A 12,379-nucleotide genomic window follows, 5' to 3' on the forward strand; every position below is an offset into this window, starting at 1 on the left:
GACCCCAAGTATAATTCTCAGCGTATCACTCGCCACCGCACCTGACGTCTGACCACTGGAGAGGTCAGGGGTAGCCGGCGCTGAGGTGAGTAATGGCCGATCTTAGGCCGCAACCAGATAGAGCAGAGGAGGAGCGTAAAAATGTAATGGCTGATAGAACTCTATGTACATTGTGAACTGAGATAAACCCTGTTTGGTCCAGATGAGTAAGGTTAGGGAGCATCATTTTTACCCATTCTGCAAGTATATTCGCAAGTAGTTTATAATCAGAATTTAATAAAGAAATCGGTCTGTAAGAGCCAGGTAAAGATAGATTTCGATCTGGTTTGAGTAAAATTTTTAATATAGCCAAGTTGAAATAGAGAGGAATGGAATTGTGAGAGAGTATATGAATAAAAACTGCAACCAGGGTCTCTCCTAACCTGGGCGCCAGTAGTTTATAAAAATTTCCACCCAGACCATCTGGGCCAGGGGCCTTAGCAGGTTTGAGGGATTTGATGGCTACTGTCACTTCCTCCAGTGGAATTGGATCTGTTAAAGAGTTTGCTAAATCTGCTGGGTGTTGTGGGCATGAAAGACCTGACCAATCACAGGATGAAAGGGAGTGAAAGGTTACATCTGTGGACAAGGATGCTGGAGGTGAAGAGTACAGAGATTCATAAAATTCACCCATGAGAGTCGAGATTTGACTATTAGAGTTGGTGAGAGAACCTGAGGGTGTTTTTAAGGGACGAACTAACATAGGATGCGGGTGCCATTCAGTAAATGAGTCAAGAGTCGTTCTGTTTTATTACCAAATTTATGGAAACGGTAGTTATCCGAGAATAAATATCTGTCACCTATAGATTGGAGAAATTCTTGAAAGTGAATGTTTGCATTGTAATATAGGTGTTTGTTAGTTGGTGAATTTTGTATAAGTCTCTGTTAAAGATCTCTGGAGGTTTAGGTATGATGTGAAATATTTTTTATTTAAAGCGGAGACATATGGTGGGGTTGGGTATGATATCCCGACATTTGTGATGCCGGCTGTAAATATAGTGACAGCTACATCTCGATGCTGACAATCCCGACAGGGGAACGGTAAGTAGTGCTCAACTGTTCTATTTACCCCCTAACCCTCCTTTCCTGCACCCTGATACTAACCCTCCCCACCTCGAACCCTAACCTTTCCGGTAAGTGTCTAAACCTAACTCCTCCCCCCTTAGTGCCTAACCCTAACTTCCCCCCATTGGTGCCTAACCCCCCGGTCTGGTGCCTAACCCTAAGCTCCCCCTCCTGCAGCCTAAGCCCCCCCGGGGCGCCTAAACCTAACCCTCTCCACCCCGCAGCTAACACCTACCCGGCCAGCTACACTCATGTTCGGGATGCCGGCTCTTGGGATTCTGGCTGTCAGGATTCCGGCATCGCCAATCTGTGAGTAAAAAGAAGCCTACTGCCAGGTTCTCTGATCCTCTGGTGCATTCAGATCAACTGCAGCCATTGGATCAACTGCATGTCCATCGGGTATCTGAGCAACCAACAGGTTACCAAGTATGTTGGCCAAAATCACAATGCCGTGGCCAGTGAAGCTGTGTCCAAGGACACAGCAACTGGCTTCAGCACACCGAGAAAAAGGGTCTGATGGGCCCCTGCTTTCTGGAATGCCCCTTGTTGCCACCCCCCAAATGCTAGCAGCGTGTCAATAATGTTGCGCCTTTGTGGAATTGCGCCAGGCGTTGCAGGAACAGATTTGCACAAGCACAGTACGGCACCTGCACATATCTGCAAACATCAGAGATTTCCATAAACATCACATTTATATAAATCTCTGAATTATGCCCTATGTTTATGAATTAGAAATTCCTGTATTTTCTTCTCTACCCACTTCAGTATTTCTTGTCATTTTGGATAAGAATAGGGATTTGCTTTAAAACAAATTTTTTGCTCATTCTCATTATTAAAACAAAAAATTTAAAAATGCTGTTTTGGTTAATATTTCATTTGGAGTGGAATACCCAAGCATTACTCTTGCAGAGTCCTACTTCAGCAAAGCAAAATAGGAGTATTCCTATATAGGGCACTCACAGACTAATTTCATATTATTATTTGACAATATGTCAATCAGTAGAAGGTTTTGCCAATCCACAAAAACAAAAATTATTTTAAAACATAACCTTTATTGTATTTATCCTAAAAATAGGTAGCAGCGAAATATAAATCAAATGTGCATAAATGTGAAAGTGAAAATAAATGTGAAAATAAAATAAAATAAAATTGTTGTGATAACTCCTCCAATAAACCGTGTCTTATTTATTGTCTTCTAGAAAAATATATATTTAAGTAACAGATCACGGTCTTTATGTGTTTACAATAACCACAGGTGCTTTAATAATGAACCCCTCATAAGATAAGATAAATATCTCTAATATTTATATACATCCGGATATATATATAAACACATAAAGACCGTGATCTGTTACTTAAATATATATTTTTCTAGGAGACAATAAATAAGACACGGTTTATTGGAGGAGTTATCACAACAATTTTATTTTATTTTCACATTTATTTTCACTTTCACATTTATGCACATTTGATTTATATTTCGCTGCTACCTATTTTTGGGATAAATACAATAAAGGTTATGTTTTAAAAAAATTTTTGTTTTTGTGCATTGGCAAAACCTTCTACTGATTGACATATTGTCAAATAATAATATGAAATTAGTCCGTGAGTGCCCTATATAGGAATACTCCTCTTTTGCTTTGCTATAAGTTGCACCTCCCAATAGCTACTTATCATCAATAAAAAAAATTGTACATAGGGAAGGACCTTTTCAATAATTCCAATACTTTCTATCTAATTTGCTATATGGATAGTTATGTGCGGGTAACCTTCCCTCCCCCCCCTTCTTTACAGAGTCCTATTTCATTCATAAAGTTTCCCTGTTATGTGGAGCAGTACGGAAACAACATTTCATTTCACAGTGCAAGACTGCTGTGTTACTGTATTATTGAGGAAAATATTTTTTTATTTTATTATATATACTTATATTTATGGTAACAGAATCACTATTATTTAATTTATTATATCATTTTGACACATACTGTGCACTTTTATTGTGTTTACTTTTTTTTCAGGGTGTTCATGACCCACAAAAGATCTGCCAAGCCTGGCATTAGATTGGTCCTACATCACACCAAGCTGCATTGTATATTAACAACCACCACCAGAGATCAGTGCAATATCGTCCAAAGTGTAATAATTGCCATCCTAAAGTGATTGTGAAAAAAATGTTTACCCAAGCGCTGACTAAAAGGAGAGATGGAAAATCTTTACTAAAGTGAGTGTATTTGCCTCATTTGAATAATATACCTATTCTTATTTTACCTTTTCTTTCCTACATTAAAATGTATCCAATATCTATAATTAAAGATCAAAGAGCACTGGAATACTTTCAATGGTAAATGACAGTACATAGTAATTGTTAGCAAAGAAACATAAAAAGCGATGACTGGAACATATTGTTAAGTGTGACACAAAGTTATCGTGTGGATAGAAACATACCTTTGCCAAAAGATCATCACTGCAGTATCTCTTCTGTAGCTCCTTCCGCAAGGCCAGAAATATTTTGTCTTGGATCTTTTGCACTTTGTTGGATTCTGTTAGCCAAGGACGATCTTAAGGACACATAAATAAATAATACATATCACTAAATAGTTTCAATAGATTGTTATGCAAATAAAAATGATGTTACTACTATAGGACTCTTGGCCTTAAACAAAGAGTTACTTTATAGAGAATTACACAATATAAGCGTAACAGAGCTACATTGGGGCTGATGCAGAGTGAGTAGTATACCAGCTTGCCTAGTCTATTCTCAGAGAGCGCATGCATAACTGCTGACCTGCTCATACTGTATCTTGCAGTATACTTACCTTCAGGCGTCTGGATTCTGACTGTCAGGATGCCGACCGCTAGTATCCAATGATGGTGCCTAATGTAGTCTCTGGTGATTATTAAAAAATGCATACCCTCAATTTTGCACCAACGCACAAATTTGGGTACACTGGACTTCTGCTTTGTACTCCAAGAGATTTGGCAGGAGCTGCCTTAAAAACAGCATAGAGACAGTTTATTTGGTAGCAGTACTGTTTGACATTAGAACAATGTACCTCACTTGGCTTACTGATTCCATATGTGACAGCCAACGATTTTCACAAATGAATGTGCCTAAAGCTGTCTCTATACTGGTTATTATGACAGCTTTCAGCATTACCACCAGGAAAATCCCAGAGGCTACTTTGGATGGTGATAAAGTGGAGATAGTGAGCATGCTATTCTGTCCTGCTCTTACTCTTCAAAGGCATTTGCGAAGCAATGGTCAAGAAAATTTGACCCTCTCTATCTCTCAAGAAATCCTGGAAACTGGAGATGAAATGTTAAAACTGAAAGACTAGTGGTCAAATTCAGATGACTCACAAATATTAGAGAATACATGCATGATCAGAGTCTGTCCAAATCCAGCTCCCTTTTAAGGCTGAAATCCACCACTTATCTCATTCCTAGGGGTAAATTTACTAAGAATCGTGTCTGATCGAGTTTTGTTTTTTTCAAATGCGATTTGCATCGCTGAAACTCGGATGAATCGAGGCTTCTGCAACTCTCAAATTTACCAAGAAGCGTGTTTAGCTGAGATCGAGTTTTCTGATGGTAAATTAGATCGAGATTTCTTCCCCCCCCCCCAATAAAAAAAGAAAAGCATAACCAGCCCCAGGCTGCTCAGCCAGTCCTGGTTCCTAAAAATATGGGGGAAAAACTAGTAGGGTTCCCCCGTATTTTAGTAACCAGCACTGGGCTGCTGAACCAGTCTTGGTTTTAAAAATAGGGGGGAAAAATTGTGCACTGGGCTCAAATCGGGCCGGGCTGTAATGCCACAGCCAGGGGACCCTTTCACCGGGTCTCTCCTGCCAAAGCATTAACACCCCAAACCGGGGTTAAAAGGGGAGGTGGGGATCCCCCAAAAAAGAGGGGTACCCCATCTCCCAAGCACCCCTGTTTGAAGCCCGGGGCTCTTTCCCGTACCCCTGGGCTGTGGGTACAGGGGTAATAGTGGTGAAAAAGATATAAACTATTGTTTTTTACCGTGGAAACTGCAGATGCCAGTGTGCCTGGCCTTTGGCACTTGTGGAACTACAAGTGCCAGCAGGTGGCCGACACCCGTACCCCCAGGGCCGGATTTACCATAGGACAACCTAGGCGTCCGTCTAGGGCCCGTCGGGTCCTAAGGGGCCCGTGGCCATCCCCCTCCGAAATCCGACCCTGGGGAATAGCCTGCTGCTCTTTGTAAGAAGCCTGGCACCAGCCGGGGAGAGAACTTACACAGTCTAGTATCAGCAGCAGCACGTCTAGTATCAGCAGCAGCAGCAGCACATGTCTCTGCCTCTGCTGTGGAGGGAGGAGGAGGAGGCGGAGTTACAGTCCTACAGCTGCCAGCCCGGGGACACTGTGAGTTCAGCCATTCTCCTCTGCTGACCCCCCGATCCTCCCACATTGTATCCAGTGCTCCTCTCCACAGCTTCCTTTCATGTTGTCAGCCCAGTCAACCCCCTCTTCCCCCGCAGCCTCCGCTGATGTTTTAGCCAGCCCCTGCAGTCACAGTACAAGTTGCCTGCCTCCTGCATTGTAGTCAGCCCAAGCGGCAGCCTACTCAAACCAACCCCCCACCCCTGCAGCCTGTGCTGCTGTAGCCAGCCCGCGCTTCTCAGTCAGTGTGGGTGCTGCCAGACCCCCCTGACTCAGTGTAGCCAGCCTCCCCTACACCTCTGCAGTGTGGCACCCCCAGGACAACTCTACCTCCCCTGTGCAGATGGAACCACAGGAGCCTTCCACTCCCCAGTGGGTAAGTTTAACTTAAAAATGTTTCTTATACTCTTGAAAAACACTGCTTTCCTACCTGTGTGTGTGTGTGCGCGTGTGTGTGTGTGTATATATATATATATATATATATATATGTATACACAGGGCCGCAACTAGGGGGGGGGGCTGGAGGTGCACCGCTGCACCCGGCGCCAGTGTCCTCCAGCTTAGCGCCGCAGGGAGAGACTCCAAGCCAGACGCCCGCTGAGATGTTATTACCATTATATATATAAAATTGCTGTCACTACCTATTGTGCAGGTGTTTTTTTCATTCACTGTTCCCCCACCTTCTCCCGTCTCCCTCTGTTCTTCCCCCTTTTCTTCTGTCTCACCATGTTCTTCCCCTTTTCCTCCCATCTCTCCCTGTTCGTCCCCCATTCCTCCCGTATCACCTATCACCCTGTGTGTGTGTGTGTATGTATAATATATACAGATACACACTCCTTTCATACATATATGTGTGTACACACAGTTGGCTAGCTATATTTATATATATGTATTTTTTTTTTTGTAAAGGATGATTTACAACTACATACATATAATGTGATCTAGTAACACTGTGCATCTAGTGACTGCATATATTACAGTAGGTGTCACTAGAGCAAAATACACACACATATATATATATATATATATATATTTATATATATATATATTGATGCGTGTATACAATATGATGTGTGTATCTTGCTCCAGCAACACCTGCTATAATATATGCACAGGATTGTTTGAGGGAAGGGGGCCCCAAAACCAGCATCTTGCCTAGGGCCCCATAAGGTCTAAATCCGACTCTGCGTACCCCCGCTGAATAAAAAATTGTTAAAAAGACACACACACTGTAGATTGTACAATTTTATTGCACACACATACCACACTCGCACATACTTACCTGCTGCCAGCTGGTCTGTCCCCTTCTCCAAGTAAAATTCCAATGGCTTACCTGTAGAAAAAATCCAATACTCAACTCTATCCTGGCGCAGGTCAGTTCTTTTCTCCATTTAGCATCCAATGGGTCTTGGCAAAACAAAAACTCAACTGTCTATTCCATCTCGGATAAGTATAGGTATATGTGTTATCACATATATCTATACTACGTGGAATGACAGAAGACGCCACATTTCTGAAATTCACATGGGCCGCCAGCCAATCAGAGGCCGCTCTACATGTAGCGGCCGCTGATTGGCTGTGACCCACGTGCCTGTCACTCTACGAGGGGTGTGCAATAAGTTTTCGGATGTGCAGTTCACAGGTAGACACAATCCGACTCTCTAGTTGTGAACTGTAATCTTTGACTAAATTTCTTCTGAAACTTTAGGGCATAGAACCGTATATAAGCAGCACTGCATATCGAAGAAGTCAGCTTGTTCATTTCCTTCACAAACTTATTATGGAGCTCAACAGAGGCCACTGGAGAGCCATGATCTTCTATGACTACAAGAGTGGTCTTCAACAGGAGGAGAGTTTTGACCCTCTGCGAGCTGCTTATTGGGGAGGAAGCACTGTCCCTAACCACTGTGTTTGAGTGGTTTGCAGAATTTTGGCACTGTAGACGATCCCTGGAAGACAAGATGTGCTGCATTTGAACTGTGTCCGTCATCACCAAGGATAAATAACAATGCTGCCGTGCGGGCCTTAGTTGAGGTGGATGCCAGGGTAACTGTGGCCCAGTTAGAGAAGGAGATAGGCATTTCATCGGGATCCATCTGCTCAATACCCCATGAATAGTTTGGCCTGAGCAAGGTTTCTGCACGCTAGGTGCTCTATCAGCTGACTCGCGAACAGAAGGCGGCTCGGGTGACTTGCTGGCCAGGTTTGATGGCAGTCGCTCAAACTCTGTCTGGGTGATCAGTGGTGATGAATCCTGTATCTAAAGTTTCAACCTCGAGCCCAAACAACAGTTGGCCCAGTGGACACCAGCTGGAGGATTGCAGGGTGGCCAAGCAGATGGCGGCTATTTTTGTTGCAAAGACTGGCCATATAGCTAAAGTATCACTCATGCAGCAGTGCACCATTACTGTGGACTGGTACGCCAACCAATGCCTGCCGCAAGTGCTGGAAACCATTTCCAGGCGCCGTCCAAGAACTCGTGCTCATGGTGCCTTTCTCTATCAGGACAATGCATTGCCCACAAGTTCAGAACAGTGGTGGACTTTCTGGCCCATGAACGCATCCTGGAGCTTGGTCATCTGCCGTACAGTCCAGACCTGGCCTGCGACTTCTTCATGTTCCCACAAATCAAGCACAACTCACCTGGGATTCATTTTAAATCACCAGAAGCTGCAGTGGAGACCTTCATCCAGCATGTAGAATACATACCTACTTCGCCAAGTGATTTGTGGAGGTAGCGCTAGCTGGCGAAGGCACATGAGCGGAGGCACTGTCACTTTCTCGCAAGCTCTGTCCCTGCTTGAGAGTGTTAATGCATTGTTGTGATAATCCCTAAATGCACAATGCAAATTTACTGTAGGTGAAATTATCACACTGGAGTTGCATTTGAGATGCGGATTGTAGTAAATAGGGGCCTTAGGGTTTACCTTCCTAAGATAAATAGACTCCAATTCTAACTGACTCTGGAAACTGTTCTAAAAGTAAATATTCTGTTCATAATATGTTCAAACATGAATAAAGGACATCAAAGTCAACATTACAATTCTACAGTGAATAAAACTGAAACAATTTTCATGTGAAGGGGGGGGGGGGCTTCACACCCCATTTTAAAACATGATAACAGGTACCATGCTAAGATTTGCAGTGCCAAAGAGAAAAAATAAAATGCAGGTGCATACTCTAACAACACTGATAATCTAAATAATGACAATACATAATAAGAAAAAAATAACATTACTGGGAAAATACTTGGCTTGCTAAACAAGTAAAACTTGCAAAACTGTAGAAGTTGCACTGTAAATTATCTAAAGGTTAATCTCACTATATAGTTACTTAAATTACTAATGAGCTTGCATCTTATCCAGAATTCACAGAGGGACAAGGCCAATAATGTCAGGGCTTATTCAGAATGCAACCATATTGCTATGCTTTGCTGTCTTTGGCTAGGAGATGTGGTATGTGTCTTTGTGGTTGATGATGAAGGTAAGTGGAAATAATCTATTGCACATTATACAGTATTTAACAAGACTAAAAAATAAGTTTGGGTAGGAATAGTGTGCTTTATGCCCATGAGCCATACAGAAAAATGAGAGTTGTAGGTTTAGATTAGTTACAAAATGCACATATCACTTTATCGTTTAGGTGAACTACCAGAATGTAACAGACAAACACCTTTCAGCACATCTGTTTGAGGTGTCACTATCTCAATGACAACAGAATAAGGAGCAATGCACCATTTTGCGCACATCATTTATCTATGTCAGGGGTGGGGAACCTTTTTTCTACCGAGGGCCATTTTGATATATATAACATTATTTGCGGGCCCGGTGCATGCCACGCCCCCTCCATGTGACATCACACGGGGTGGGGCCACAATCGCCAGTGAGTACAGCAATGCCCGGAGCATCCTCAGGATGGTCCGGGCAGCTATAAAGGCAGCGGTGTGACAGTCTGAAGTATCCTAATGCTCCAGGCGGCACTGCTGCATAGATTCTGACTGCAGAATGCCATTCCAGGCACCCTGCTATCCAGATGAGGCTAGCAGAAAAAAGCTCAGAGGGCCAGACCAAATGATTTCCGCGCGCACTATATGGCCCCCGGGCCTGAAGTTCCCCATCCCTGTTCTATGTAGATACCTCAATAAACTAGATCTATGTTGGGTTCGGTATGATTTGTCGACAGTCATACTGTCAAATCCATTATGTCAACAGGTACTACATAATACATCTCGTCTGATCTTGGAAGCTAAGCACAATTAGGCTAGGTCAGTACTTGGATGGGAGACCTCCTGGGAATACTCAGTGTTGTAGTATATGATATCCACAGTAGGGCGTTAAATAGCCACTCAGTCCTTTTGAGGATTATGGGTCACGTACGAGTCAGAAACTTTGGAAAAGAATGAAGATTCTATTTATTTATTTATTGAACAGCCTGGATTTACAAGTTGTGGAGTACTGAAGCCATTATTAGACTTTGGATATTTATTCTATACAAAACTAATTAACTATCCCATATCTCCTTTATTTGGTTTTTATTTTTTTAGTACAATATCCTAAAATATATAAGAGATTTTTTTCATATAAGATCTAAACTACCATATACGTTTTTTCACTACTTTTCACATTGATATTAGAGAACTTTTATGCATTACCCCCGTTGAGTGAATATGCATTAAAACATATCTAGCTAAGCACATGATTAGGGAGCCAGCCTCCTATTTGTATATATCTCTATATATTTTTGTAATTTCTTTCTCCTTCTTCATCATCAGCCGTGTATGAAAGATGGCGTCGCCATTACCCTAGCGACGATGATGCCGATATGTTCCATTCACTACAGGTGTAGTGGAAAATGGGGAGTGAACAAGATATCACCAGTGGGCGGAGACAACGGCGCAAGCTGGAGGACACTTGGAGAATTCTGCCGAACTGAGAGAAGTTAAATTTAGCCGCACACGGACCACAACAAAATGGCGGACGCACCAGCCACATACGGACTACAAGAAAATGGCGGACGTAACATTACAGATACGGACATTTCCTGGAGCGACCTCAAGTTTACTTGTGCTACCGGTAACATGACAGATGACATCATCTTTGGGCGGAAGCCGAGTAAGTAAGGGAGGAAGCCAGCATACGAATAAGTGGCACCAAACTACTTCGGAATTCAGCAAATGCTAATGTAAAATTTACAAATCTTATATTATGGACAGATGTGGGATAATATATATATTACTAATTCAGTATGAACCTCTGTAAAAAAAAAGAGCGCCCTTTTTCGATGTGACTGATACGGAAGTGATGTCATGGATAATCTAAACGAGACTGTCTCATAAAGGGTATAAAAAGTGGCAAACCCTGATTAACTGCACCCCTTGATGGATGAAACGCGTTGGGTTAGCTGCCTTTTCTGACTGAATTAACTATTACAGATAAGCATCTCATTTTGTAGAAACTTCCTATATATTTTTAAAACAAGTTTTGAACCTTTTTAAAATACCTTTTTACTTGTTTTTATCCACTGATCCCTTTGTGTAACTGGCTTTTTTAAATATTTAAATATATAAACTCCATTCGTTTTAAATGTATGAATTGCATTTTTAACGTCATCTTAAATATTTATTAGCACTATTTGCACACTGTGGGAAATTCAATTTATTTTTATTATCTGTGCTTGTATGCACAGGATTGTTTATACTTTTTTAAATATTAAATTGGGATTTTTATTTTCACACTCTGTATGGTATATTTGTTGGTTTATATTTGCACATTCCACAAATCATTGTAGAATATACGTCAGTCGCTGATCACCTAACATATTTGCAATATTTCACATTTAAGGGCTCTTCCAAAAGACCTCTCACGTTTGGTTTTAGCTGACACCTTTTATATTAAGGGATTACATATATTCTGTATCAATCCTCTAGAAAACTTGAAGGTGGCGCTGACACATTTTTGGTGTATCTACTACATAATACATGTCGACATGTACAGTGTTGACTTGCAGCATGTCAACTTTGACATGAAGTCGACATGTTCATAATGCCGACACCTATTTCCAACATTGTCCCTAAAGCTGGGCATCCACTATACAATTTTCTGTCAGATACCTGCCCAATCTGGCTGGTTGGAATGAAAACCTGATAATGTATGGGAGCAAATGACAATCGTCCATTTGCTCACAAACACTGGAAAATAGTCAAAAATGGTCGTTCAGACAAATTGGTTAAAACACACAAATTTAACCAATTTGAGCAATTTTTTTGTCCTTTATTCAGTTTTTAAAACCATATGATCAACTGTCATTTGCTCCCATACATTACCAGGTTTTCATTCCAACCAGCCAGATTGGACAGATATCTTACAGAAAATTGTATAGTGGATGCCCAGCTTTACACTAACCCTAAGATTTGTATTGTCGACATTATATTGGTTATACACATGGTGGAGGTGTCGACATGTAGAATGACAACATTTTAAACATGTCAACATGGTAACATTCTACATTATGGTGTTGACATTATGACTGTCCATATATTCATTGTCGACAGACTACATATGAAAAATATGCTGTAGATGGAAAAATCTGAATGAATGAACTGTGTACTGTAAGTTAAAAGTCCCATCAAAGACCAACCGCTTACCTTGTTAGAACTGCTGTATATATTCAAGAAAACTCATCTGTTTTCCCCTAAAATGTTTTAACCTTATTCATAGCCTAAATTAATCATTACAGTGAGGTGACTTTGGGATTTCCTTTATTACACATGACACTTTTATTTATTTGATGTTTATTTTTTAATACTGGACAAAGTGCATCTAGAAATATACCCTATTTATCATGTAGCATGTATCACAATCTCCTGAAGTGGTGC

General features: G+C 41.4%; 1 protein-coding gene across 4 annotated transcripts in view; it reads right to left on the reverse strand.

Moving 5' to 3' along the window:
• The window catches only part of LOC148481812 (nuclear receptor ROR-beta-like), a 94,280-nt gene that overhangs the window by 16,606 nt on the left and 65,295 nt on the right, over positions 1-12,379 (reverse strand). For all 4 annotated transcript variants that reach the window (XM_088452948.1, XM_088452947.1, XM_088452950.1 and 1 more), the window contains one exon: positions 3,547-3,659. In XM_088452948.1, coding sequence (XP_088309074.1) covers positions 3,547-3,659 — 113 coding nt within the window. The remainder of the gene's footprint in view (positions 1-3,546; positions 3,660-12,379) is intronic.

This window comes from Taudactylus pleione, unplaced genomic scaffold (assembly GCF_031769625.1).
Source record: "Taudactylus pleione unplaced genomic scaffold, aTauple2 ptg000560l, whole genome shotgun sequence".
NCBI lineage: Eukaryota > Metazoa > Chordata > Amphibia > Anura > Myobatrachidae > Taudactylus > Taudactylus pleione.